Below are 27895 nucleotides of genomic sequence, written 5' to 3'. Positions count from 1 at the left end.
ATGGTTAGGATTAAATCTAATCAACGGTCCAGATTAATCATCCAGAACCTTCTTTACAAATATCTATCCTACCACAACTCTCTAAATGTTTCTAGATTATTCCATACCACTCTTTATACTTCTATATACATCTACACTCTTCTAGAATATTCCATGATCTTCTAAAGTCTTCTAGAACCTTTTAGAGTATTCCAGAACCTTCTAGGACATTCTAGAACGTTCCGGAACCATCTAGAGTATTCTCAAACACTCCAGAAAACTATACAAACACTGTTAAATATAACCTTCTAAAAATTTACCGTGACACAATGGTGTCTTGTCCCCACTCCCCTCCCCAATGCTTGAGGTAGTTCCGGTTAATGCTGACGTGGAAAACGTGGAACTACGCAATGCACCGTGCAAGTGGCACAGCGGTGTAGTTTCTTCAAATTCTAGTGTCAATTTGTTAGCCCCAGCCCAAAATATCTAATCTTTCAAAATGTCTCGAAGTTTCTTCGCACATATCGTATGATCATATCTACCATCTCCCAAGGACCCAAAAAACCAAATCCAGTAACCCGTAAGATATTTTCCTCTCTCTCTCCCTCTCAATGTTCCTTTTCTCTCTTCCACCACCCAAATTTACGGTTTTATCCTCTCCCATTCATTTATATCCTCGATTTACCCTCTCTCCTCTTTAATTCCCTTATGGAAACTCTCTGTTTGTTTTAGCTCGTACTCTTCCGATTCCAAATTCAGTTCTCGCCGTTTGATTTGAGGAGGCAGGCAGGCAGGGGTTCTATTTTCAGCGGTTTGATGAATCGAGAAGGAGGATCCAACGGCGGATCTTGCTACTACGCCGTCCTCGGGATTCGCAGGGATGCCTCCTTCTCTGATATTCGCACTGCATACCGCAAGCTTGCTATGGTAAAGTAAAACCATACGCCGCTCTTTTCTCTCATTCTCCTTCAATTCAAACGTTAATTAATAATAACGTTTTCATTTGGTTGGCTGAGAAGAAGTGGCACCCGGATAAGTGGGCCCGGGACCCTTCCACCGCCGGAGAAGCCAAGCGCCGCTTTCAGCAAATCCAGGAAGCTTACTCAGGTGAGACCTGACACATCATGATTCTTGGCTGTTAAATTAAATTCTAATTTCGATTAGGGATTGCTTAATTGATGTGGTTTAAATTTGATAGTTCTTTCGGATCAGTCCAAGAGGTCAATGTACGATGCTGGGCTCTACGATCCATTGGAGGAAGAAGATCAAGTCCGTATTGTTTCCTTTCATTTTATTTTTCACACTTGTTAGGCAACACTACGTTGAGAAAAAAAAAATCTCGTTTCGGTTTCGAAAACGATGAATACTTTTTTCCCCATCAAAGTATTTGCTTTTCTCTTTTTTCTAGCCGTCGTTTTCACAGAAGTAAGATTACGGTTCTAGGCAAGGGCACGGCGCGCATGTTGCTTTAACTCTACCTTTTCCCTCTCTCATTATTTTGATTGGACTCTCTTAAGTCTTAATTTTTTTTTTAATTTGGAAAACTGGACTCCCTTAATTTTAATTTGGGCACAAAACTTGTCTGTTCTTAATCAGGAGTTCTGTGATTTCATGCAAGAGATGATCTCAATGATGAACAATGTTAAGGATGAGGTACTGGTTTGTTTTTCACTTTTATAAATAAAATAAGATGGTGGCTTATTCAATTTATTAATTTGTTGGGGCAAATGTGTGGTTAGGGGGACAGTTTGGAGGACCTACAGAGGATGTTTGTGGAGATGGTGGGTGGAGATGGCGTGAGCTTTGACTCCAATCAAGATCAGACGGCTGGGAAGCGTGGACGCGGCAGTGGATCAAGGGGCAACCCTGCCAAGCGCACCAACTCCCGATGCTAGGTGGCTGTACTGGATCAATGTTGTAATTTAGTTTTATTGTTTTATTTTGTTTCCCCTCTCATTGGATCATTGAAATGTGAAACAACTTAAAACATATCAGCTAGTTAGGAAAGGTCAGTGGAATGCATTCCTTTAGACTACTTCTTTTGTTTAATTTTTTAAGTTAAATTCTTCTGGTTCAATGCACCCATATCTCGAATTACCCACCTGGTAACTCTGCAATTTTTGTTATTTTTTTATAATACTTTTCCCTGCATAGGAAGAAAGGGGTTAGAGGGATTCGAGCACGTCCTATCTGACACGTGTATGTCATGCAAAACTGTCGAGTTCTTGTTCTTGCTTGTGTGAGTATGTAAAGTAGATAAGGAAACACCATGAATCATCGTCATATGATGAAGGATTTTGGGTTCTCCGATGGTGGGGATGATCAACAGTTAATGGGTCCTGCTATATAAATATTCCCAATTAGGGTGAATGGGGATTTGGTGGCACAGGGCGACATAAGTGGCGATTTAAGTATTGCGTTGCACATATAAAAATGCTCTCGGTGCATGGGACTATGGTACATGTCTTTGTGATATGTTCTGATGAAGCGCTTCTGGGTTCACGTTTATTAAATTAAAATTCATGCGTTTGGTAGAAGAAGTTTCTAGTTTGTAGTTTGTCGCTGATGCTGATCTTCAAAGATATTTTGGCTGGCTTTTTATTCATCTATTTTTATCCGACCTTTTCGATATTTGTATATGGCACCAGCAGTCATGGTATGGGGATAATTAATTAATTATGCAACTAGAATATTACACTTATACCCTTGATCGTTGATCCAACTTTATCCATGGATGGAGTATGGACTGCAATTCCAAATAGACTCACTCAAATGTCATTTTTATCCGGCAAAAAAAGTTTAATTAGTTTTTATAGTTTTATTAAATTTAAAATTAAAATTTTATATTTTTTTTTACTAAAAGATAAATAGATTTTTAAATTTTTTTTAGGATTATTGAAAAATATTTTTAAGTTCTTGACATCTTTTAAAGTTGGACAGATTAGACTTTTTGTCCAACAAAAGGACAAAAAGTTTGATGTAGCTCCTGTAATGTTTGTCAAGCGTACGCGTTGTCTGGCAGACTTTCTTCTCATGCATACGCGTGTCACATATGCGTCGCCATGAATTCTCTACTTCGTTATGAATTTTTCACTTTGCATGTTTTTTTTATTTCTTTTAAGTCATTCTTGTCTTTAAAACTTTAAATCACTCAAACAAAAATATCAAGGTATCGAATGGGAGAAAAGTAAATTAAATTTAGCAATTTAATAGTCTAGAAATCATGTTTTTAATCATTAATCACACTTAGGAGAAATTCAAAAAATCATGCTATTTTAGTAAATGAATGTAAAAAAAATTAATAAAATTCACCAAATTCAATATAATATAAATCATAAAATTGTGGTTCATCAACTTTTCCACACTTAAATAGTAGCATGTCCTCATGCTAAACTCTTGTAGTTCATCAACTAATATGCAAAATGCGTCTACCTACTTTGTTAAAAATGAATCAATATCTAAGAACATATATAAAAAAGTAGGGCTAAGATAGTATGATGATTTATGAATTCTACTAATTCAAATATCAAAATGAAGTATAAATATACTTGTAAGAAGAAAGCTCGTGAAAGCAAGGAACAGGGGATTGAATATCGAACCCTCACTGGAAGTGTTTGTACTCTAATCTCTTTAGTGTTTGAGGGTTGATTCTCTCAATTCTGTACTAATCTTGCTTTCTAAGGCTTGCTCTTCTTCTACCAATCAACATATATTCAATGCATGGATACACATATCAAGAGGTATTTTCAAGGGTTGTAATGAGGTTAGGGCTAAATTTAATTTACTTTTCTCTCATTCGATGCCTTGATATGTTTGTTTGAGTGATTTAAAGTTTTGAAGGCAAGAATGGCTTGAAAGAAATGGAAAAAAAGCATACAAAGTGGAAAATTCATAAAGAAATGAGGATTTGCTAAATCCATGGCGACGCGTGTACGCGTGACAAGCATTACGGGAGCCACGTTAGACTTTTCCGTTGGGTCTGACGAAGGCATTTGGACGGAAGAACTAATCCGTCCAACTTTTAAGTAGGGGTGTTCAAATCCAAACCGATCTAAATTAAACCACTCATCCAATCCAATTCAAACCGCACTAATTTGGATGTGATTGAATTCTAATTCTTGCAAACTGTTGGATCGGATCGGATTTTGGATCTACTTTTCATAACCGATCCAATCCAATCCAAATCGTACAATGTGCTATAATATTATTATTTTACTATTTTATTTGCAATTATACTTATAACATGTTCAATTTATTATATATTTTTATACTATTCATGTATTATTATTATTAATAAATATTTTAAATTCAAAATGTTGTTTATTTATTTATTTTAACTAACCTATAATTTTATTTTTATTGTTATGTTATCGTTGGCTTTTTAAGATATTGTTGAGACTTGTTATGTCATTGTTGATTATTTAAAATTTGATGTTGAGACTTGTTATATGTATTTAATTTTTTTAATTTACAAAATCGCAAATCCAATCCAATCCAAACCGCTTGAAATTGGATCGGATCAGATCGATTTTTTTTAAATCATCCAATCCAAACCGCGCCGCTAGTAAAATTAATGTTCGAATCGGATGAATTTTTTACTCAAAACCGATCCAAACTCCACCATGAACACCCCTACTTTTAATGACGTCAGGGACTTAAAAGTATTTTTCAATGGTCAAGGACGAAAATGTCTGAAAAAAAATTAGGACCTATTTATCTTTTACCCTATTTTTTTGGATTTTTATATTATTTAATTTTAGAATTAAATTTTTATTAATATAAAAATATTAAATTAACAAAATATTTATCTGTAAATTAAAAACATCTATAACTAAAAATTTAATTAAATTTTTATCATATTTTTTAAAAAATATTTTATTAATTTTAATATTTCTAATCTAAAAAAATTTAATTATAAAATTAAAAATACTATAGAAATTCAATTAAAAAATAAGACGTAGAAATTTAATTACAAAGTTGATAGTAGTATAATGACTAACTAAGTAATTAAATTTCGGAAAAAAAAATCCCAATTTATCATTAACATGATTACTAGTTTAGAAGCTAGGAGGGGAGCAATGGGTGTTTATTCACCGAATTAAAAAGAAGGAAGCTTTGGGGTTTAAAGCTTGTTTTGTCTTTTGGAGAAGCAAGGTGACCCATAAAAGTTATGACCACTAAACCGCCCGCATTCTGTTGGGCTTTGAAAAAATATAATTGAATTTCGATTTTTGGTCAAAGTAGAGGGCCCATAGGCCCAAAATGAAAAAAAGAAACAGCATACGGCAACAGGGACCACCTCCTTTAGAAAGCCTATCTGTAACCGCATTACCTTAACATATGATATGCTTGCATTTCCATATTGTTTGATTCTATTAATTAGAGAGCAATGATTATTCCTGGCTTCGCATCATTCGAATTGCACAAGTTTAATTATAGATTGTCACATTTGTAAAATTATTAATCTTAAGTATGGTGTTATAAATTCGGTTTAGGTTTATAAAGTTGGATGGCATGTGTCATTAGTTGCTTTTTCCTTTGTTATTTTTGCTCGCATTAGCAAAGAAAATATAAATAGGTAAGAGGGGTGTGTCGGTGAGGCGCATTGTGATTGTGATTGAGCATTGGCATACGGCTACGGCATACCCCGTTTATTTAATTATGCTTAAAAGTTGAGCAACAGGGTTCAAGGTTAAATGTTTGGATTAATATATGCCTGTTAAGGTTATGCACCACACTAGTGATTATGCTTTTTAATTGTGTTTCTGAAAGTCGAATGGATAATGAATGCCGCCAAGTAAAGCCAAAGAGTAGTGAGTTCTTAAATCCCATTTCTCAAGATTAATTAAAGCCAAAACCTCATCAATAAGATAATTGGCTGCTGCCTGATATCTATCTATCTTCTATTTTTGTAAAATAATAAGAATGGTCCTGAAATTTCCACGGTCCTGTGTAGGGTGAGATTGTGTGGATAGGAGAAGCAGACACGTCAGAGGGCACGTGGTTGCTTCAAAATGCGGAACTGTGAGGGCGTTTCGGTCATTGTATTGGGGAGCCCTAGGGTTTTAGGGGTATATTCACAATCACATAGTCGGTTGTGCTTCTGTTTCTATTCTCATTACTACTCTCTGCTGCAGCAGCGTGCGGGTGTTAGTAGGAGTACTAGTACTCATTTACATTTCCATTTTATTTTTCTCTCTTTCGCCGATTCGGTTATGGTAATGATGGATCTCAACAAGGTCTGTTCTGTAATTCAGTAGTGATTTTGAAGTGGCTCATTATTACATTACTGTTATATGCTAATTACGATTTGATGATAACAGGAATGGGTGTGTGAGGAATTGAGTGAGAGCAAGAAGTGTTGTAGTGATTGCAAGACTACCAAGACTCCGCTGTGGAGAGGAGGACCTGCTGGTCCCAAGGTCATACCCTCCAATTTTAATTTTTTTTTTTTTCATTGGATGTGTCATGCAAAATATTAATTCTTATTGTTTGTGTTTCTTGATCAGAGTCTTTGCAACGCGTGTGGAATAAGGTACCGGAAGAGAAGGGCTTCAGCGGTGGGAATGCGAAAAGGACAAGAGAGGAAGAGAGAGAGATCACAAAATGGCGGTAGCAGCAGCTCCTCTGATAACGAGTTGAAGGAGTCGTTGAAAGTGAATTTGATGGCGTTGGGCGAGGAGTTTTGGTTGCTAAAGAAGAAACAGAGGAGTATGTGTTTGTTGGGGGAAGAGGAACAAGCCGCTGTGTGTTTAATGGCACTCTCTTGTGGCTATGTTTTTGCTTAATTAAGGAGACTATTTTTCTATTAGCTATAACTCCCCCAACCCTTAATCAACTCTTATACTTTTGGAGCATTCTAATTTGTAGAGTGACGTACCCTGTGTTTATGGAAAGAAGGGTATCTCGCAATGTTTCTAATGCTTGTTATAGTTTAGTTAGGAGGGGGAGCATCCTTCCGCCTAAAGGGTCTGGGTCTTAGTCGTTCATTTTGTTATGGTGATACGTTCCGTTAGTTATTGATGTAAATGTTAGAAGAAAATGGAAATATACGGTAATTATATTAAAGTAGTATCATTCTCCTTTCCTTTCTGCAATATTTATTTCTCTTGTCCCTTTTATCTTCTATTCTATGCATTAACCAATTAGGCAATTATCGTATACACTTGAACAGCCAATGTGACAGTAGTTACGGAGAATCCCAGAAGAGTAGAAAGCACTTATTTTTTTTTTGGTAAATTACTAAATTAAGAAAAGATATTAAGATTTAGTAGAAATGTGATATTAATTATTTAATATTAACTTCAGGATTATACTGAAGTTAAATAATTTTTTATGAATTTAAATAAAATATTTTAAATTTTAAGAATCAAAATAAAATTATGTTCAAATATAAAAGATTAATTTAATATTTTATTATTTTTGTTTTGTTTTGTTTTGTGACGTGAGAGAGAAGATTTTGTTGGTTTTGCCATACTTAAGGTTAGAGGATTATTAGGTGAATTTATCAGTTTTTTTTTTTTTGGTCAAAGGTAAATTTACCAGTCTGGGGATTTGTTTTAGTTTTTTCTTTATAGACAATAGTTCTGGGCCTGAAGCTCTTAACTTTGTGATCTGGGCCTACAGAAGACTTAGAATCAAGTTTCTCAGTAGCATCGATATGTGCTTGGAAGTCATTGACAAAAGAAAGGGTCTATTCTTTGGGCATATTTAATATTTGTTTACTTTGTGAAATAGAAGATCTAGTTGGGCCTAATTTTTGCACTAAGCATGACAGTGATTGGTTTAGCTCCTCTGACTGGTTTGATGGGCTGAGCGCTGCCTAGCCCAAATCTCCGCCGAACAAATGAAAACGAAAATCAACCACACCAAAAGAAAGGAAGAGTAACCCGTTATGTTGAATTGTTGACCCTATAATATCTACATTCGTCAAACTAACCTGGGCATTGGGTACTAAACCCAAAAGAAAATCTAATAATCTATCATTGGTAAATAACTAAATATGCCCTCTCCTTTCAATTACTAGGCTAATTTTTTTATATAATTACATGTGTACGAATTTTGCAGGTTGAGAGTCAACACACAAGATACGTGTTGGACACATGAATCATGATAATATTTTAGCTAACACGCAAGATAATATTTTTGCACATTTATAGTATTGTAATATATTTTAAATATCAATATTTAATCAAAATACTATTTTTATTTTCATATTAAAAATAATTTGTGTAATTATTAATCAATGAAAATATGTTTACAAAAGAGAAAAAAAATTAACTTGTACAACCATCTCAAGAAAGGTATAGTTGCACATGATGTTTGCCCAGTATATCTCACTTGACCAAAGCAATACTAAAGTATACGCAACTTTCATCCTAAAATAATGGCCAAATCGCAGCACATGGCAGTCACATGATATTTTCATCGTAATATCGTATCCTCTTCCTGGATTTACCACTGTTATAGAAAATATATTGTAGACAAGAATAAAAATTTCTCTTCGATTAAAGAGGATTGGTCACGTATGATCACGGTGAAAATAATGATAATAAATAAATAATCCTAACATATGGCATGTGACCCATCACGTGACGAGAGGACATAATTAACTAAGGAAAGAACGGTTAACAGTGGCCATAAGAAAGTTTTGAGAAAGAGTTGAGAGTTTGCAGTGAGAGAAAGAGAAGAAGGAAATGGTTTGAGTGAAGGGAAAGACAAAACAGGGGCGATCCGTAACTTACGTTCTCGTTATAGTTAAACATCGCACGCTGTTCCCAACTTCTCTCTCTCTCTCTCTCTCTATAACTTCCTATTCCCTGTAAATGCTTTTTCCTTCACACTTCCAATCACACCTTCTCTCGTCTTCAGGTAATTCGTATTCTTTAACTGCCTTCCTCTCTTTTAGTTTCAACTATGTCAATTGTGATTCAAGGACTCAATGGTAGCATTTTCATACTCTCCCGACATCTTTTTTCCCTTTTAATTCGCTTTTATTCAAATTGCCTATAAGGTGTTTGATTATTGTTCTCACATATCTGGAGGGAAACAAGTAACCGTTTTGATTGAACAGTTCGCATCTTGTTCATCCAAGTGTTTCGGATAATGAATCGTGCCAGTTGTCTTCTCCTCTTTTATTGTTTGATGGGTACATTATGGGATTTTAGCAGAAAAAAGAAAAGAAGCAATGTTTGTTTGTTATGTGCAAATTTATGATTGTAGGAGGCCGAAGGATGTGATAAACTTCTACTGCTATGCCTTATTGAATGGTATTGGTTTTAATTGATCATCAGTGATATGTGGTAAACAAATAACCACTTACCTGACCCATGAAACCACTTACCGCTTTTTGAGGTTACTTATTTTGTTCTCAACAAGAATTATCTTTTCTCTATCATTAGGCAGGATTTGATTGCTGGCCCTGTTTGGCAAAAGCTATAAAATATCAATTAAGCATTTTGTTCACAAGAAGGTTGTTAGGACAATTGATTTTCTGCATATATTTTTGTGACTTCCTGTTATGCTGGATTTAGTAGTGTTCAATATAGGATCAGTCCTATATGATGATTTCTGATTTTAAAGTCTCTTAGAATTATATTTGTACTGTCTGTCCCAATTTCAGGTTGTAGCTGCAGGCTGAAGAATTCCCAGTCTAGTATTTTTCTCAGTTTTCATTATTGAAGTCAGATGAGGGCAGGATCCATGATTTTTTCGTTAGTGCAAGTACCTAGGTGTAGAATACATCGCTTAGCAAATTATTGGGGTGAAACCTTTCATAGTTTGAGTAAGACTTGTGGAAACAATTCTAGTGTTAGGCTGCTTAGTTCTAGAACTCATGGGCTTCAAGGAGGGCAGAAAAGGAAGTGGACTCGAAGACCTATAACCACAAATACAGAAGGCACTGGGAGCACCAAATCAAGAAGTACCAAGCATGAAATTTTGAGTGAACCTATTTTAAAAACTTTTACAGAAAATGTAAATAAAGAACAGGTAGTTGAATTCGACAATGTTCAATACTGTAACTTACAACAAGAGATTGCCCAGAATAAAGACTTGTCTAGCTTAGTCACAGTCATTACTTTTGATATTGAAACCACTGGATTCAGCAGAGAAAATGACCGGATCATTGAGATTGCACTTCGAGACCTTCAGGGTGGTGAGAACAGCACATTCCAAACTCTTGTAAATCCTGAACGCTGTGTTCCTAATTCACACATTCATCGCATTACTACTCATATGGTGAACAGACCTGAGGTTCCAAGGTAACTTAAATGTCTATATCTCTTGCATTTTCAGTTCCTTGGATTATGTTTATGTTTGCAACAACAAATTTTGCCACTATCTCTATAACACAGTCTTGTGGAATTTATTTGAATGTATCAATGTTTAGATTTTGAGCCAGTTCGTTCATCGAGATGGTGATTGAGTTAACTGAAACTATTGCTAAAATTTTTCAAGGGAGTCGCTGAGTATTTTTCCTGTGGCCGTCTGAATTTTCTGTAGGATGGAAGAACTGATTCCCATCTTATTGCAATTTGTTCGAAGCCGTCAGAAACCTAGGGGATATGTGTTATGGGTTGCTCATAATGGTCGCGCTTTCGACTTTCCTTTCATCATGAACGAATTTAGGCGACATTCTACAGAGATTCCTCCTAATTGGCTGTTTGTAGACACCCTTCTTTTAGCACGAGAACTCATGAAGGCCAGAGGTCCCTTTCTCTCTATTTGCTTCAACAACTACACAATTATTTTTTTTTAATGTTTTTGTATGAAAGCATTAACATGAGTGTTAACAGGAACAAAATCAACCTCAATATCCCTTGGTACATTGTGTGAGCACTACAGAATCCATGTTGATGGCCAAGCTCATAGGGCTATGGTAGATGCTAACACATTGGCTCTGGTACTTCGTAGGTTAACCGGTGATCTGAAGTTGACCCTCTCTGACCTTGTTAAAAGATCATTCACAGCATTCGATATTATCAACTCCAAGAAGAAAAAGAATTCAGATTAGTTACACAGTACTTTGCAGTTGTTGTAACGCAAAAAAATTATTTGTACCCAAAAATGGGGCTGGAATTTGTATTTTAAGGTGGAAAGAAACATTGTAATTGTTATCTTATTATTCTCAATATAATATTTGATAATTATATACCAAAGTCTGAATTTTTTCTTTGTTGGATAAGTATTGATTTCGTTTAAGTGGGAATCTTCGGGGTAAAAAAATGGTAGTATGTTTGGATAGAGGAAAATAGAGGAGAGAGTATGATAGTTTTATAACACGAGTAATACCTCATATTTCAAAAAAAAAAAAAATAGTTTGACACTTTAATCTTCAATAAAATTTAATTATTAAATTCATTTTTAATATTATATTTTATTAGAAAATTAATTTTTATATAAAAATTTAGATAAAATTAGTCTATATAGTTTATTTTTAAAAAATATAATAGTGCTTAAAAAATTTTAAAATTCAGAAATTATTTTTTATATAAACGAACAATTTAATATCAAAATTAATTTATCTAAAAGATAAAATTTTTAGAATAATTTAGTGAGTAAAATTTGTTCAGAACTAAAATATCTCACTAAAAATTTCTTTAGACTTATTTGGGATATCATTTATAGAACAGTAGAGCCATTCAACAGGGAACCAAATGCCACGGACTACAGATGAAATAATCTGTGCCTACTAAAATAGTGAAAGTTGGAATGGATCTTTTTCTTATAAAAACTTTTCAAGACTTTTATCATGTATTGAGTTTTACTATAATACCTTTTTAATTAAAAAAATTACTATTGATCAAGAAGATGGAGCCAATTATAAGACTAAAATGACCTAATTAAGAGTGAAAATGAATACATAATAGATTATATAAAAATTTTCACATAACAGGAAAAGAGCATGTCATTGACTAATATCAAAAGAGAAATCAACCATAAGAAAATTAAGGAAGAAAGAAAATGAGAATTCAATCTTACGTTTAATTTTTGTCCTAAAAGAGCCAAACAATGATGTTAATATAGGCTAAGATTAGAGATCACTCTCTTATATCAGAATGTATAAATTAATGTAAGAAAAACTGCCTCAGCAAAGCCAAATCATGAAATATTGAAATTTCTTTAATTTTAGAAGATTAGGCATATATTAAAAATAAACAGCTTCAGTTTGCTCTCGTTGAGAGTCGAACTCAAGACCTCCCGCTTACTAAACGGGTGCTCTAACCAACTGAGCTACGAGAGCAGCTGTTGGTAATGCTGACAAAGTATTAAATTACTTTCATTATAATAAAAAATACTCGATCCAACCAAAAATAAAGAAAATAAGTGCGATGCCATTACATTACTTGAAATGTTTGTTACAAACTACAAACACAAAAAAACCCCACCCACTTTAACTACCAGGACAGGATGTCCACGGAATACTAAAATATCAACCGATACAATACTGTTCAATCAAAGATAGTCAATCATTCAACTGCTCTATGAGCTTTCTAGCTTTATGTAACCTTTCCAGTTGATAATTTCCACTTGCACCATACAAGGCAAGTTCTCCCCACCGGAAAATGAAAGTAATTAAAAATAAAAGTTAAAGCAATAGATTAATATATATATATATATATATATATATATATATATATACTACTGAATTCCTAAGCTAGGTGTTTAGTTGTGATCCTGACCTCAATTGTGTGGTTGCTTTTTGCCACATTTAACTGAATTTTGTGAATAATTGATGAGCCATATCCGATCCTTACTTCATCAACAGCTTTCTACAGTGGAATCCTGCAAATTTTGTTTTCAGATGTGTGAAATAAAATAAGACAGATACGAAGTCACTTAGCCAAAGCTAGTTGAAGTCATATTCATTAAAGTTTTTGCTCGAATATAAAAGGGATAAGTATTGTTTTGATTCGTAATGTTTAAGGTCAGAATCGAAACCGTTTTCAACGTAATTTTTTATTTAGAATAATTCTTAACGTTTTTTTTTCGCATTAAAATCGTCTTCTTTAATAAAATTTTTTATTTTACTATTAAATTATCCCTATTTTAATAAAAAAATTATAAAATTAAAAAAAAGAAAAGGACGCGAAGGGGAGGGGAGAAAGGAAAGGGGAAAGGACGCCGGGGGGGAGAGAAAAAGGGGAAAAGGAGGGGTAGGGGGAGGGGGAAGGGTGGGGAACCCCAACGGCCGTCGTCGTGAATCCCAGTATCGTTGCCACCGCCTTTGGGTCCTTCTTCGCCACCGAGCACGAGCCAACGAGAAAGGAGATTCAAGAAAGAGAGAGAGCGTCGGTGGAGGGAAGGAGGCCACTGCCATAGTCGCCGTCACCATCACAACACCTGCATTATTTCTGGTCCGCCCACGAGCCACCGCTAAAGCCGACGTCGCCACCGTTCATGCATGCTTTTGCCGCCGTGGAGTGCGTCGCCGGGAAGGGGAGCCCGACGCGAGGAGGGCGGCGCGCGAAGAAGAGAGAGAGAAGGATCTGAGGCTAAGTTGGGTTCCTACCACCACTGATCTGCCCAGCAGCCGTCACTCCATCACCCACGAGTTGCCGGTGGTTCTGCTTCGACTTCTTCATCTGCTTCTTCTTCTACATCTGTATTTTCTTTTGCTTTTGCATTTGTTTTTGTTTTGTTTCTTCTTCTGGTTCTATTTTTTTCTGATTTTGTGTGTTTATTTTGTTGTTGAATTTGGTGTTGTTGATTCTAAATTTAATGTTGTTTTTGCTTCTAAATTTGATTTTGATTCTGATTATTAGTATTTGATGAGAGTAAGAGAGGTGGTGGTGGTGGAGTAAAGGAGGTGTTAGTAGTGGAAAAAGTATTGATAGTAATAAAGAATATTTTTATCCGTAAAAAATTAAAATGACGATTTTAATATAAAAAAAGTGTTAAGGATGATTTTAAATCAAAAATTATGTTAGAAATAATTTTAATTTTAACTTTTAATGAGACCAAAACAATACTTATCCCAATATAAAACTACCTTAACAACATTGTTGAGATAGAAAGAGCAGGAGAGACAAAACTATATAGTTGATTCTCTAGCTCCATGCTCGTCGTTACTTGTTTTTAATAGTAGAAGAACTTCGGTGTTCTAGGTTACGCGTGGACAAGACAAGAGGTACTAAATTAGAGATGTTGTATGTATTAGGTATAATGCAAATTTGTTATGTTGTGTATGATGAGCTGAAATTATATTGGATTGGATTAAACGTGAGATACGAGATAATTTGTTAACAAAGATTAGTGGTTATTTATAAATCAAAAATGTTATTTGTATATTAAAATTAGTTATTAATATATTTATGTATAAATAGATATATAATTTAATTTATTTTTAATGTGTATTTATATTTCAATATATATTTTATACTGATGGCTAATTTTAGTGACTAATTTTAATGTACACATAGCATAATCCTTTATAAATAGAATAGAAAACATTTAAAATTCTAGTATATAGTTGAAAATCATTATTTTTATTTTATTATTTTATCTTATTTCGTATTTTTTAACAATACAATTTATGATGGATGAAAATTTTATTGGATATGTTATATATTAAAGGTTTAAGTATTTTGTTAGTCTTTATAATTTTACCAAATTTTTAATTAGATTTTTATATTTTTTTCTTTTAATTAGATTCTTGCATTGCTTTTAATTTTATAATTAGGTATTTTTTAGTATAAAAAATATTAGAATTAATTGAATTTTTTTTTACAAATTGAAAGTATCTACAATTAAAAACCTAACTAAATATTTAACTATATAATTTTTTGAGAAAAATATTTGATTAATTTTAATATTTTTGACATAAAAAAACCTAATTGTAAACTTAAAAATAACGTAAGGACTCAATTAAAAAAATATATATATATAAAAATCTTATTAAAAATTTAATAAAATTATAAAGATTAACAGAATAATTAAACTTATAGTAAATTTAAATAGTAAGTCATGAAACCATTTCATAATAATGTCTAAGTAACTAGATATTCACATTCATATTGTGTCCAAATTTTCCAAAAATAAACTAATATAATCTAATTATTTAAGTAAAACCGATAAATTACTAGCAAGAAACTATTTTTTTCTTTCTCGTGAAAGAAGCACATTGCAACCTAGAAGACTGATACATTACTGCCTCAATCTTGGTAGCGATGGCTCTCTCTAGGAATGACAACACCATCTAAATTCGTGAGTACTCACTCCGTTCCTATTTATTCGGGGTGGGTAATTACTCGTTCTTCACTGGGACGAATTTTTATCAGAACAAGATCTTAGGTGGGACGAGGTCGGGGTCGGATTTAAGTAGTGCTCGCCCCGATATATATATAATATATATAATTTTATATATAATATATGTAATATATGAAAAATAATTAATAATATTGTATTATATTTGAATTTTTACTTATGTATGTGATGATGGTTATATAAATTTTGAAATTTAATTTTATTTATTGAATTTTAATAATTATAGGAGCAGGTAGGAGCGGGTACCCGCAAGAACATATTAGGATTCAACTTTTTACTACTCACAGGTAGGAGCTGGACGAATTCTATACTTCTATACCGATTATTATAAGACAGAACGGAATCAGATAGAGTAAAAATCCACTCTTACTCGTCACGTATTCTATTATAGTGTAACACGTTCGTATCGATTTAGAAACGCAGCAGACTTAGATTTGTCTCTATTTTCTACTCTTTAAGATTCTATAGAACCAAACATTGTGTCTCTTATCAGGTAATAATTTATCGGAATAATATTTATCTTTTTCATTAGATATAAATTTTATGCTATTTTCGATTTTTAAATGTCTGCTTGATTTTTCTATGAATGAAAGATTTATTTTTTTAAAAGAAATTGAGATAGTTATTCTAAAATATATTTTTTACTTCCTTTTTAATTAAAGTAGTTAACACTATCATTTTTAAAACTAATAGTATATTATATATTATATATAAAGGTAAAATATATTTTTTCTTTTCAAATTTTGTTAAATTTTTTTAAAATATTCTAGAATTTTATTTTATTTTAAAAAAAATTATTTATATTAAATATATGTCTGACTACTAATTTTTAAAAAATTAAAACAATTCAGTAACAATTTCACAAAAATAATCTTTATTATAAACAAATTAAACATAGTTGTTATATATCATTGCTAAATAGTTGTTATATATTATTTCAAAGATATATTTAATACAAATAAAAATAAAATAATTTTTTTAATATTTATATAAATTTAAAAAATAAAAAATATACTTTACCCAATATATAATTAACTTCTTTACTTCTTTGTAGTTTACTCGTGACTCTAAAATCGTATTTAAAATTAAAAGCAGGATGATGAAGGTTCTTAATATGTGGCTGGACTCGCAATCACACTTAATATTATATTATACTTGCTTTGACATGATTTTGTTTAGTTTAACTGAATTGTGTGGCTGCTATTATCCCTTTAAATCAGTTCATTAATAAACTGTTTAAGGATTAGATAGTATCATTTTGGTTCTGTTTTGCAAAGTGAATGATTAAACTCAAGTCCACTTGCATTGTATAACAAACGAGTGGAAGAATGTACCTACATAAATTAAATTAAATTAAATACATTTGGATGGTCTAGTTAGATTTTACGTCAAGAAATCAAAAGAATAAGTGATCCACGTGCTTCAGAGTTTGGCTTAAGTAGTTTTTGTAAATTGTAAGTGGTTTGATGAGAAGTATAAAATAGAAAAAATGAAAACGGATACACAAAAAAAAAAAAGAAAAGAGAGCAACCAAAATAATGTTCTTCAATCTTCACACCTAAACCCTAAATATTATTGAAGTAGGAAAATTATAAATCTAAAATTTGTGTTTGAATAATTGATTTTTTTTTTCAAAAAAAGATATATGATAAATATAATTATTTAGCCAAGGACATATTTTAAATTTATAAATTGGATTTTTTTTTTTACAAAAATCATACAAATAATTTATTTTATTGAATATATAGATATTTATGAGTGATTTTAATAATTTAATTGGAAATGATATATACGGTAGTGATGTCCCCTCAGTGTGGTCTCTGGAACCTTGAAGCTTCAATCTTCAACCTCCAAATCAATCTCTGTGGACGTGATCTCTCCGATTCGACAGAGTTTACCAGCTATGGACGCAGAATCTTCATGGAGCGCACGTCTCTCCTCTGCCTCAAAACGTTATCACGCCGCTCTTCATTCCCGATCAGGTACCTCTCTCTCTCTCTCTCTCTCTCTCTCTCTCTCTCTCTCTCTCTCTCTCTAGTCAATACCACCCCCAAATTAATTAATTAAATTAATTGATTAATTAGTTGCGACAAAGATCCTAGCTTTAGAGCATTGGCATCGTTGCCAACATCCGGTGTTCCTTTTATGTGTTATTTTTCTAATTTAGTACACAAATATTAAGAACATACATAGAAATTGTTCTTAAACTGAACATCACTGTTGTGCTAGAAAGTTGCTTTATTGTAGCTGCTGCTGCTGCTGCCACTGAATTCGGCATCAGAACGATGATTTTATCTAATTCTACTGTCCACTACTTGAAATGATAAGCCAAACTTGTTGTTTGGTGTCCCATTTTCCATGGAAGATAGAATAAATGGGATTGCTGATCTCAAATATCTTTGTCAGCTGGACCAGTCATATAAAAGTTTGACAGTGAAGGATTTTAAAATTATATGGCATGACTTTACTCAAACATATTATTATTGCTACTATGATATTATCTTTTTGTGAATCATAACTCATAAGATTCTCTACAAACCCCTCCCCCATAAAGCGCACCCTCTTTCAACTTTGGCCTTTTCTTTTGTTTTATGTTGTTTGCTTGTTTATGCACTGATTTATATGAGATTGTGTAAATGTAGATATGTTCTTGGGTTTTGACGAGAATGATGGGGATGATGATATAAGGGAGGAGTTTCTATGCCCATTCTGTTCTGAGTATTTTGATATTGTTGGATTATGCTGCCACATTGATGAAGAGCATCCCGTTGAAGCCAAAAATGGGGTATGACTATTCCATTTGCCATTCAACAAATTTTCTAGTGTATGTGATCTAGTTGCTGCTCAATTAGGGCTTGGCCTTAAAAAAGTGCTGGTTATCTTAGTTTGTCTTTTGCATCTTGCAGAGGCCCTTAGAAATCTATGCCTAGTTGGAAGTTTTAGTTGAGAATATACTAGGATGATTTTATAGATATTCCAGATTAGTAACATTGAGAATATTTTTCCTTCGTTCCCTCTTTCTACTTTATCAGGAGTGTTAGTTTAGTCTCTTTTTTTTTTTTTTTTCCCCGTTAGGAGGGGGATTTGATCTCTGGAAATTCCAATTCCAATTCAATTTTTGGCATCTCTTATGCAGGTTTGTCCAGTTTGCACATTGAGGGTGGGGGTGGACATGGTTGCACACATAACCCTACAACATGGAAACATACTTAAGATATCCTTTTTCACTTGTGTTTAATATTTATTTGCCCATTTTTTTCAAATAGTATTTATATTAAACATCCACTTAATGCAGGTTTGACTTTTCAGCTTTCAGTACATTATTCGAAATTTAGCATTAAGTAAAATCTCTTTAAATAACCGCATTTCTGCTGTGCCTTTTTTTTTTGTTTGAAAGAGTATACTTTTGCAAAGATCGATCCCCATTATTTTAGCTGGTAGCCAAGTACACAAGTTTCTAAACCAGTGCTGATTCAACATTTCTGCTTAATGCATTTGCAATCTACTAATGTGTGAATGCTTAGTTAGTAATCTTAATGCTTATTGAACATAGGGGTGTCAATAGGCAGGGTAGGGTAGGGTTTGGATCCAACTCTAACTCTACACGCAGGTTGAGATTTTTATATAAACTCAACCATAGCCTACCCATAGGTTGAGAATATCCCAACTCTAACCCTACCCGTTCTTAACCTGCGGGTACTCGATCCTACCCATGAGTTATCAAAAAGATGTAACATTATTATATAACTTGATGATAATTTAAAATAGAACTGATTTTTATGTTAAAAAAAAGTATTAAATTATCAATTAATAATCTCTTAGTGGCTAAGGATCTTTTGCATTTAGTGATAGGTATTTGGCTCAGCATCCACATGAAACACACACACACACACACACACACACACACACACATATATATATATATATATATATATATGGGGCTTCAACCCGCACCCTACCCTACCCGTTGCGGATCGGGTTGGGTACCCTCAGTTAGGGTGCATGTTGCCACCCCTAACTGAGCATTTGTCTAAACCCTAACTGACCAACCCGCACCCTACCCTACCCGTTGCGGATCGGGTAGGGTACCCTCAGTTAGGGTGCATGTTGCCACCCCGAACTGAGCATTTGTGCTTATTAGATGCATATCTTTAGCCAAGGTCGATTTTTTCCAGTTTAATTACACTTTCTCATGCTATTGCATTATAGCATTGTGCCTTTATTATTACAAGGATGGTATTTTGTATATGATGTGTTGATTCCTTAGCCAGTAAATACATGCAGCGCAAGAGGAAATCACGCAAAGGTGGATCCTATTCGACACTCTCTTTATTGAGGAAAGAGCTACGAGAAGGAAATTTACAAACCCTTTTTGGTGGATCCTCATGTATAGTTTCCTCATCCAATGCCGCACCAGATCCATTGTTGTCATCATTTATATTGCCTGTAGCCGAAGACCTTTCCAGTTCACAACCTCACTTATCTACTGACACAAGGCCATCCAAGAAAAGTTCAGATGAAGAAAAACAGTATGTCTTTCAGTCATCCTCTCTTCAGTGAAATCCAGTTGTGCTAGTTTGCTTCTATAAGCAATTGGGTTCCTATTTGTACAGTTTTTGGTTAAGGGCATATCTTCTAACAGCAATACTACAATTCGTGCAAGTTCAACCTGTTTTCTGGTATAGTCTAGTTTTTAACTTGTCTGATTGTTTCTGTTCAGATATGTGAAGCCAAGTACCTTATCAGACAAGGATAAGGAAGAGAAAGCGAAACGGTGCACCTTTGTTCAAGGGTTGTTGCTTTCAACCATTCTTGATGACAAGTTATGAGGAAAATTCATCTCCAAGGAGTGCTGCTGGCTTTAAGTTCACTTATTCTGATGTTGTCAATGTATTTTATCAGAGTGAAATAAGATGCAGAAAATGAATGTAATTTATGTCATATGTGTGAGCTGTGATTTCAGTTCAAATGTTTCGTTGTTTCCTTTGATTTTCAGATCATAAAAGCTTTAATGAAATATATGAAGTTCCTTTGATTTTTGTTGTTTACTTATTATATTTGCATTTAAGGACGGACCATGGAAGACAGGTCCTTATTTCCTTTTTTCGCGGGGTGCACATTTTGTTGTGGTTGATTGTTGGGAGTTGATGATTTGAGAGCGATCTCTCTGGAGGCATGGGGGCCATAATCATGAGGATGGTGGTTGTTCTTGGTGCTGCCAAAGCAACAATTCTAGTTATCCTGACAAGCTGCTTCTTCCTTCATACGCTGAATCAAAGAAAGGGAAAACGAGAAGAGGAGAATTGAAGTGGGATTTCTTAAAATGTGGTGTCTCTTATGCCATATAGACACTTACGATATCATTAACTTCAAAGAGATCATGGTGGCTTATTTTGTCGAACAAAAGGCTATTCTGCCAAAAACTGTAATTTATTTTTCATAAAGAGCCGAAATTAGTTATTTAGTCATTAAATCATAACATCAGGTTATGCCCAAGCTGCTTATGAACCTCTGTTGCTTTTCTCATTACTTTAGGATTGATAGTCCCCACGTTATATCCAAAATGGAGCTTGTAGACTAATAAAATGAAAGGTTTACTATCCTTGATTCCTTGCAGTATATATATATATATATATATATATATATATATATATATATATATGACATGAATACATGATCCACGGACAATAGGAAGTTATTGATTTAAGGATAGTTAACCTTCACTTTGTTTTACTTCTTTAGAGAATGTACAACCACCGTAAGTCCGTAACCCAATAAAAATTGTTGGTCCAATTACTATCACACTGGTCCAACTTAACAAATTACATTTTGGAACAATGCATTGATAGAGGGTTTCTGTTCAAAGTTAGTGAATCATATTCATGTATGGGTATTAACAAATAAATGAGTGATTATTGACTCCTAACAAAATGGTGTGCCTCCGGACACAATTTAAGAATAACATTACGCCTAGAGACCTAATCGTAACCACTGTGAGGACATTCTTCTGTCCAAAATATTTTTTACCACATTTTTTACAAAAGAATCAAAGCAAGTTGAGCAGCAACCTCTTATCAAACTAGTTTGTCCACCTGCCATTAGTTCAATGTGGGGGCAGACATCTGGTGCGGGCACAGACCGAACCTCACTCTTCTTGTGCTCAAGACCACATGCAGCTAGTACGGTGTGTTTAGAACTCCTTGCAACGTCCTTGAGAGTATTATGCCCTGAATCAAGAATTTGGTGGCATGAACAAAAAGCAAAACAGAACCATGATACAATTTCTTTGTAATCAGAAATCACGATGGAAACGTGTTCCAAAGATTGAAAAAGGGTTGATAAACACACGTGCCTCAATGAAGGTTCTATGCTTACCTAAATCAACATCTCGAGATAAGCTCCACAGGTGTCTTTTAACCATCGACTTCAACTGCTGCTTTATTGTTTCTAAGTTACTCTCTTCTTTGATAGCAACGGGTAAGCTATTGTCAGTGACCACGTCTATGCTGTTGTTGAACGGATAAACTTGTTCATAACCAGATACGGAAGGTGTTGTTGCCACAAGTACGGGCAATAGCACACCGTGCATAGATCTGTTGGCAAGCATAGCTGAATCCTGAACCATTGGTCTTCTAGCATTGCCAATTCTCGTTGAGGAGGGGTCTGCATTCTGCATTGATGGAGACATATTGTTGCATAATCTCTCGTCTAAGAATGGGAGGTACGATGTTCCCGCATCCTGTGCCCTTGTATGCTGTGTTGCATTTGTTTCCCTGCCTTGATCGGTTTGAGAGTTATACAAGTTACTTGTTGAATTGGTAGCTGAAGTACCATTGGTTCTGCCAGATACCGAACGTAGCTGGTGAATCTGTCGGAGTATCCAGCGCCTTTCTGATAAAGTCGGTGCCCCTCCTCCAGGTCCTGGAGAAGCTAGTTCAACACTTCTACCAGAAACTCTAGCAGATGAAATATGCCCAAATCCTTGACTAAAAGATGCCCGGGGTGAAGATATCATGTTGAGGTCTATACTTTCTCGTTCATTAAGAACAATTGATGGTCTAACAGGCAAGTTTTGAGTTGGGACACTTGGATCAGTCAGACGTTCTTGAACTTGAGAGCTTGAAGATGCCAAAGCATCCGGTCTGCAACCATCACAATACCAATTACCTTCAGGTACTTCCCGACCCAAACCAACACAATATGTGTGTGCAGGGGAATCACAGATATCACATAGTAACATGAGGGCATCATCTCCACCTTGATGGCACTCTGAACAAATAACATCCTCATATGGATCAATATAGCTCCTGAGTTCTTCTTCGGTGGGCTGGTAAACCTATATGACACATCAAAACATTTGAACCAGACCTATAATATAACAAGTGCAAAACCAAAAAGCAGGAAATCAAAAGTACAAGCACAATTTAAGTACCTGGTCGCGTTCAGGCACTTCTACTACCACTTCTCTAAAATCAACTCCTGCAGTTGATCTGGCAGGCTTAGTAATTGTTCTGAATCTCTGCTTACACAAAGGACACCGAGTTTCCACTTTTGCCCACTCCACAATGCAGGTAAAGCAAAAGTAGTGAGTACAACAATTTAGAATTCCTCTTATTTTTCTTTTATTTTCCTCAGACAAACAAATTCCGCACACCTGCTTTCCCAACTCATTTTTTAAATCCTCTACCTTTTCCTTACCCTTTCTTCCTTGAGATTCATCTATCTTTTCCTTACCCTTTCGACCATGAGGCTTCCTTAGTTGGTGTCGATCTTCATGTAACTCAATCTCTTCATTTTTGGTTAAATGGGAAGAACTCCTCAAATTCCTTCTAGAGCTTTGACACAATTCTTGGGCTTCTCGGACCTGTTCTCTTTCTTCTTCGGAGATAGTAAACTCGAAATCAGATGAACCAGAAGAGGCACCATATGCATCGGAATTGGAATCCTCGGGTAAAAGCATTCTCCTTGGCCTACCCAATTCTTTCCTCCTTTTTGTCCTGCTGGCTGGGCCATTATCAATAAAATCATCCACATCATCACATCTTACTTTCCTCTTTAACCCTCTATTCCTTCTTTTCTTTTTCAAGGGTTTATTTGAAGCTCTAGATTTCTTCCTCTTTCGATGTTTGGTAGAAGTCACGGAAACCTTTCTCTTCAAAATCTTCTTGCGCACTTTCATGTTGTTATTTTTCTTCTTTCTTCCCCTTGATTCTTCTTCCTCTACTAAGTAATCTCCTTCCTCTAGTGAAAATTCCTCATCATCATCTTCAAAATCAAAGTCCTCATCGTCGTCGTCATCGCCATTGTCCTCATCATAATCATCATATTTGAAATCCTCATCTTCATCCTCATCATCCTCACCCTCCTTCTCCCTACTTCCACCTCCACATCCATCTCCATCTCCATCCCCATCCCCATCCCCATCCCCATCTTCTACTTTTACTTGTTCTTGTTCTTGTTCTTGTTCTTGTTCTTCTTGTGCTTCTTGATCTTCATGTTTTGCATATGCAATCCTTCCCCTCTTTCGTCTGCTTTTACTTGCATTTTTCTGTCGGCCACAAACACCATTCCCGGCCTCTGATCTATTGAATTTCTTCACTTGTTGAATTCCATCATCTTCTTCCTCCTCGTCTATAAAAGCATCATAACTCTCCTCTGTTGCACATCCATCTAGAGAGGAGCTATATTCGTCCGGACAATCGGACACTTCTTCATCTTCATCTGAAACCACATAATCTTCATCGGAATCATCGGAACCACCTTCCTTTGACCGAGCCCTATTCCTAAAGCTGCTTTTGCCACTAATTTTTCCTCCCCTTACCATCTGTTTTTCCACACCAAAAAGAAAAAACCAAAACTATTTTTAAAAACCTAATAAAGTGTATAAACAATGAAAATTCCTCAAAACAACAGGAACGAAAGAAATCAGTAATCACATCAAATTAAGTCATCAATATTTTGTACGGGTTGCGGTTTCGTGGATTTACCCTTGATGGCGGCTTCACAGGCAAAAACGCAACACAGAGGTGGGGTTCATGGTGGTCGCAGCTTGAAGGGCAAAGTACGCGTGGAATCGGCGGCAAAATCAAACGCACCTGACAGATTGGCAGATAGTAGTTGAGATTCGCAGCGGCCGGGAGTGCAGGTGTCTCCGATTCGCGTCAAGCGGTGGTCTCCTTTGATTCGCGTCGTGGCGTCGTGCGGTGGTCTCCTTCGATTCGCGTCCTTCGCAGCGGTCGAAGACGGAGATCGATAGAAGGAGTGGCAGCGGAGGAGTTTAGATCGGTTATAAGAGACGGCGACGGTGCGGCGAGGGGTATAGAAGGGAGAGGGATCTGAACCCTAGGTGAGGGATGAGGGTGAAGATGATGCAAAAATTGGGCATCAAAACTCAAATGTGAATAGAGAAAAGTCAGAAAAGGGGTCGGGTTTTCAGAAATAATAAACTATATATATTTTGTACACGGGTCACCGGGTGGACTTTTTTCATGCCCGATATCTAACCCAAATAAAGTTACAGATATTCCCTTATGCTTGTGCCGCTTCAACTTGAAGTGACCAAATCCGAACCGTTATTCAGCCATTGGATCGGATCAGCCCTTAATGGATGTGGGTCGGGTAATCTTGTTGCCATTTTAACCCACGTTTAGTAATTGACTCATGCATATCTCATGTAAGATTAGGAATTTGGATTCTATGCTTTTTTATTTTTCCGGTTTTTTATACTTTTAGGATTTCATGTTTGACTGGTACTTTCTTTTTTTCTTTTTTTCTTTTTTTTGCATTAGTTACTTGAATATCTCTTATAGTTGATAATTATTACAATATTAATATATTTAATTAAACTATTTAGCATTAAGCCATTAACAAATATTTTTATGCGAATAGTCATATTTTTTTAAATACTTCTTATGAGTAGTTCCTAATTTTACTATATTTAGTTAAAAATTAATTATAGATAGTTTAGTGACCAAAAAAACTTAATTAGTATACAACAAATAAATACACACAAACATAATATATTAATTTAAAATATTCCAAAAATAAATGTGATTTATGTAGGTTTATAAAAACTAATTTTTAAAAATTAACTTTTTAAAGTTATAGTATCTATATTTGATAAATTAAATTAAAAATAATTTTTAATAAATACAAATAACAACAAATATATTTTATAAATAATTTTTAAAATTTAAAAATACTATAATAGATATTAATGTAAGAATTAAATTTAGATATTGTGCTTATTTGGATGTTTGATAAAAAAAATTTCAATAAAAAAAATCTTTTTATTTTTTGTGTATTTGATAATATTTTTGTAGTAAACGTAAAAGTACTAAAAAAATTAAAAAAATATATATTTTTTGAGAAGTTATAATTTATATTTTTTTAAAAGATTTTTTTAAAAAGATTTTTCACATAATAAATAAACAAAAAATAATTTTATATTATTATACCTAAACATAATTGAAAATAAAAATATCTTTTTATATAAGATATCCAAATATAAAATTACTTTTACTTTTCTATAAGATCTTTTTAAAAAAAATAACTCAAAAAAATCTTTTTTTAAAAACTCACCAAACAATCCCATTAATTAATATACGAGGTTATATTAGATTTTTTAATTTTGATAAACACAATTCAACTTTAAAAAATAGTGTAAAGTATCGTTTTTGTCCCTAACGTTTGGGTTAAGTTTTATTTGTATCCCTAACATTTAAATTGTCCTATTTGTATTTCTAGCATTTGTAAAAGTGACTTAATATTATCCTGCTATCAATTACACATCATGAACTTTAGTTTGAGTTTTGAAAATCTCTTGTTAAAGTTAGAATATAAATGCTTGGGACAGAATCAATGATCCACTCCAAAAAATAACTCATCAAAAGTTGAAACTAATTTCTGCAACATTTACATAATTTACTTTTCTAGGGATATAATTAAACCTAAATACAAATAGTGGGTATAATATTAAAATCAAACACATCCAAATGAGACCTAATTGAAAATGAATACATCCAAATAAAAATAATTGAAAAATACAATTTGAGTTTAATTTTTTAATTGACGACAGAATAATATTAAATCACTTTTCTAAACGTTAAGGACACAAATAAAATTTATCCTAAACGTTAAAGACAAAAAACAATACTTTACTCTTAAAAATACTCACTTAGATATTTTTAAAAATATCCATAAATTTAAAAAGCTGCAACTATAAGCTTATGAACTTTTTTATTTACTAAAGATAAAAAGACCTTTTTAAAAAGTTTTACCTAATTAAGTCGTAATATGTTAAATTTTTTAGAAAAAAAAAGGATTATAGAATTAATAATAACATCTTTTTATGTTTTACATTTGGTATATATAGATTCAGAACTTGAGTAATAAGCTTGTTAAAAGAAGTTAAATATAGAAATTTTCCAAATTTTAAGCAATTCCTTGCATGATAATTGTAAAAGAAAGTAGCAAAAATTATAAAAGGCTTGGATGAAAAGTGAAGCAAAGAGAAACTTTTCTTGTGTTATATGTTTTACAATTAATAATTTTATAAAATAGAACCATATAAAATTAAGATAGACGAATGAAGTAGGACGTTGCCGAATGGCAAAACAATTTCTAAGCGTTCACACTCCTTGTTTGTAGTTTTCTCCATGCCTACCTAATTAAGCTGGACGGCTTAGGGTTTTTCCACCATGTGCTTTCTTTCCTAATGCTCTTATTTTAATAAATATAGTTTCATTGAGATTAAATGAATACCTATGCAATTCTATAGCTTATAGCTTATAAATTACATAAAGTGTATCTGTATTTCAATTTTATATACCATACTCACTTAGTCACTTTTGATGTAGCTCCTAGCTAGGAGAGAACAAAATCCTCACATTTATTTATTAATTCATAACCATAATAAGTCTTTTCTTATGAAATTGTATTAGGTTACCATATCTCCTTAATAAAATGATGCATTGATGTAAAGACGTGAGCGGCAGGCAGCTCTGGTTACCATATATATATAGAGGGCCGAAAGCTTCTAGCATCCTCAGCTAAAATAACCCTTAAGAAACCGAGACATATCTAAGAATTGGAAACCATTGCTGCCTTCAAGTCCTTCTTTTGTCAAGACATCTGCTGCCTTATTTGCCCCTCCTTATAGGTGTGCATGCATTTTATGTTCCATGTTCTGTTGGTTAGGTTTAAAATTCTTCTCACCAAGACTTTGGGGGTGTATGTTTGCTTTATTTCTATCTTGATCACTTCAATTACTGCTTGGGAGTCAGATTTTATTATCATTCTTCTTAATCCCAGATTCCAAGCCATATTCATACCACATATTTATTATAGATAAAAGTATTGTATGTAGCGTGTTTATTGGTCAGAGGGATCATGTTTACTGGTCGACGAATAAAAAAATTTACTAAGTCACGAGACATCAAAATAGTACATTTGACTCCTTACTATGCACAGACTAATAGCCAAGTCGAAGCCATTAATAAAATTCTGATAAGTTTGATAAAAAAAACATATTAAGAGACAACCTTAAAATTGAAATACTACACTAAGTCAGGTATTATGGATTTATAGGTGTTTTTCAAGAGAATCAATTAAATCGATACATTGAGTTAGTGTATAGCCATAGAGTTGT

At 33.7% G+C, this 27895-nt stretch overlaps 5 protein-coding genes and 1 non-coding gene across 6 annotated transcripts; 4 read left to right on the top strand and 2 right to left on the bottom strand.

The window, feature by feature from the left end:
• Nucleotides 1-421: 421 nt before the first annotated feature.
• On the top strand, nucleotides 422-2014 carry LOC112695575 (uncharacterized). The gene is made up of 5 exons (XM_025747961.3): nucleotides 422-906; nucleotides 999-1086; nucleotides 1178-1248; nucleotides 1576-1632; nucleotides 1719-2014. Exons 1-5 carry the CDS (start codon nucleotides 796-798, stop codon nucleotides 1872-1874), a joined length of 483 nt encoding a protein of 160 aa, XP_025603746.1. The 5' UTR covers nucleotides 422-795; the 3' UTR covers nucleotides 1875-2014.
• Nucleotides 2015-5324: 3310 nt separating this feature from the next.
• On the top strand, nucleotides 5325-7050 carry LOC112695574 (GATA transcription factor 16). The gene is made up of 3 exons (XM_025747960.3): nucleotides 5325-6218; nucleotides 6303-6401; nucleotides 6489-7050. The coding sequence occupies exons 1-3, from the start codon at nucleotides 5994-5996 to the stop codon at nucleotides 6765-6767; spliced, it is 603 nt and encodes a 200-aa protein (XP_025603745.2). The 5' UTR covers nucleotides 5325-5993; the 3' UTR covers nucleotides 6768-7050.
• A 1334-nt stretch (nucleotides 7051-8384) lies between these two features.
• Nucleotides 8385-11138, top strand: LOC112695572 (exonuclease DPD1, chloroplastic/mitochondrial). Its single transcript, XM_025747958.2, has 4 exons — nucleotides 8385-8850; nucleotides 9602-10241; nucleotides 10483-10688; nucleotides 10776-11138. Exons 2-4 carry the CDS (start codon nucleotides 9667-9669, stop codon nucleotides 10991-10993), a joined length of 999 nt encoding a protein of 332 aa, XP_025603743.1. The 5' UTR covers nucleotides 8385-8850; nucleotides 9602-9666; the 3' UTR covers nucleotides 10994-11138.
• A 1011-nt stretch (nucleotides 11139-12149) lies between these two features.
• Nucleotides 12150-12223, bottom strand: TRNAT-AGU (transfer RNA threonine (anticodon AGU)). The gene has a single exon. It is a non-coding gene; the product is annotated as a tRNA-Thr (tRNA).
• A 4392-nt stretch (nucleotides 12224-16615) lies between these two features.
• Nucleotides 16616-20281, top strand: LOC112695573 (protein DEHYDRATION-INDUCED 19 homolog 3). Its single transcript, XM_025747959.2, has 5 exons — nucleotides 16616-17228; nucleotides 17889-18031; nucleotides 18383-18460; nucleotides 19525-19775; nucleotides 19967-20281. Exons 1-5 carry the CDS (start codon nucleotides 17150-17152, stop codon nucleotides 20073-20075), a joined length of 660 nt encoding a protein of 219 aa, XP_025603744.1. The 5' UTR covers nucleotides 16616-17149; the 3' UTR covers nucleotides 20076-20281.
• A 779-nt stretch (nucleotides 20282-21060) lies between these two features.
• On the bottom strand, nucleotides 21061-24941 carry LOC112695571 (uncharacterized). Its single transcript, XM_025747953.3, has 4 exons — nucleotides 24234-24941; nucleotides 22679-24070; nucleotides 21622-22582; nucleotides 21061-21473 (listed from the first exon to the last, which is right to left on the bottom strand). The coding sequence occupies exons 2-4, from the start codon at nucleotides 24068-24070 to the stop codon at nucleotides 21217-21219; spliced, it is 2610 nt and encodes an 869-aa protein (XP_025603738.1). The 5' UTR covers nucleotides 24234-24941; the 3' UTR covers nucleotides 21061-21216.
• Between the last annotated feature and the right edge of the window lie 2954 nt (nucleotides 24942-27895).

The sequence above is a fragment of the Arachis hypogaea genome, chromosome 6 (genome assembly GCF_003086295.3).
Source record: "Arachis hypogaea cultivar Tifrunner chromosome 6, arahy.Tifrunner.gnm2.J5K5, whole genome shotgun sequence".
Taxonomy (NCBI): domain Eukaryota; kingdom Viridiplantae; phylum Streptophyta; class Magnoliopsida; order Fabales; family Fabaceae; genus Arachis; species Arachis hypogaea.
This window is presented reverse-complemented; position numbering and strand designations above follow the sequence as displayed.

Coding starts and splice junctions, on each gene's coding strand:
- LOC112695575 (XM_025747961.3), top strand. CDS start 796: ATGAATCGAGAAGGAGGATCCAACGGCGGATCTTGCTACTACGCCGTC. Junction 1,087..1,177: donor AATCCAGGAAGCTTACTCAG/GTGAGACCTGAC, acceptor TAAATTTGATAG/TTCTTTCGGATCAGTCCAAG. Junction 1,249..1,575: donor CATTGGAGGAAGAAGATCAA/GTCCGTATTGTT, acceptor GTTCTTAATCAG/GAGTTCTGTGATTTCATGCA.
- LOC112695574 (XM_025747960.3), top strand. CDS start 5,994: ATGCGGAACTGTGAGGGCGTTTCGGTCATTGTATTGGGGAGCCCTAGG. Junction 6,219..6,302: donor TAATGATGGATCTCAACAAG/GTCTGTTCTGTA, acceptor TGATGATAACAG/GAATGGGTGTGTGAGGAATT. Junction 6,402..6,488: donor GAGGACCTGCTGGTCCCAAG/GTCATACCCTCC, acceptor TTTCTTGATCAG/AGTCTTTGCAACGCGTGTGG.
- LOC112695572 (XM_025747958.2), top strand. CDS start 9,667: ATGAGGGCAGGATCCATGATTTTTTCGTTAGTGCAAGTACCTAGGTGT. Junction 10,242..10,482: donor AACAGACCTGAGGTTCCAAG/GTAACTTAAATG, acceptor AATTTTCTGTAG/GATGGAAGAACTGATTCCCA. Junction 10,689..10,775: donor AGAACTCATGAAGGCCAGAG/GTCCCTTTCTCT, acceptor GAGTGTTAACAG/GAACAAAATCAACCTCAATA.
- LOC112695573 (XM_025747959.2), top strand. CDS start 17,150: ATGGACGCAGAATCTTCATGGAGCGCACGTCTCTCCTCTGCCTCAAAA. Junction 18,032..18,382: donor CCGTTGAAGCCAAAAATGGG/GTATGACTATTC, acceptor TCTCTTATGCAG/GTTTGTCCAGTTTGCACATT. Junction 18,461..19,524: donor AACATGGAAACATACTTAAG/ATATCCTTTTTC, acceptor GCCAGTAAATAC/ATGCAGCGCAAGAGGAAATC.
- LOC112695571 (XM_025747953.3), bottom strand. CDS start 24,070: ATGGTAAGGGGAGGAAAAATTAGTGGCAAAAGCAGCTTTAGGAATAGG. Junction 22,583..22,678: donor AAGTGCCTGAACGCGACCAG/GTACTTAAATTG, acceptor TGTGTCATATAG/GTTTACCAGCCCACCGAAGA. Junction 21,474..21,621: donor ATCTCGAGATGTTGATTTAG/GTAAGCATAGAA, acceptor TTCTTGATTCAG/GGCATAATACTCTCAAGGAC.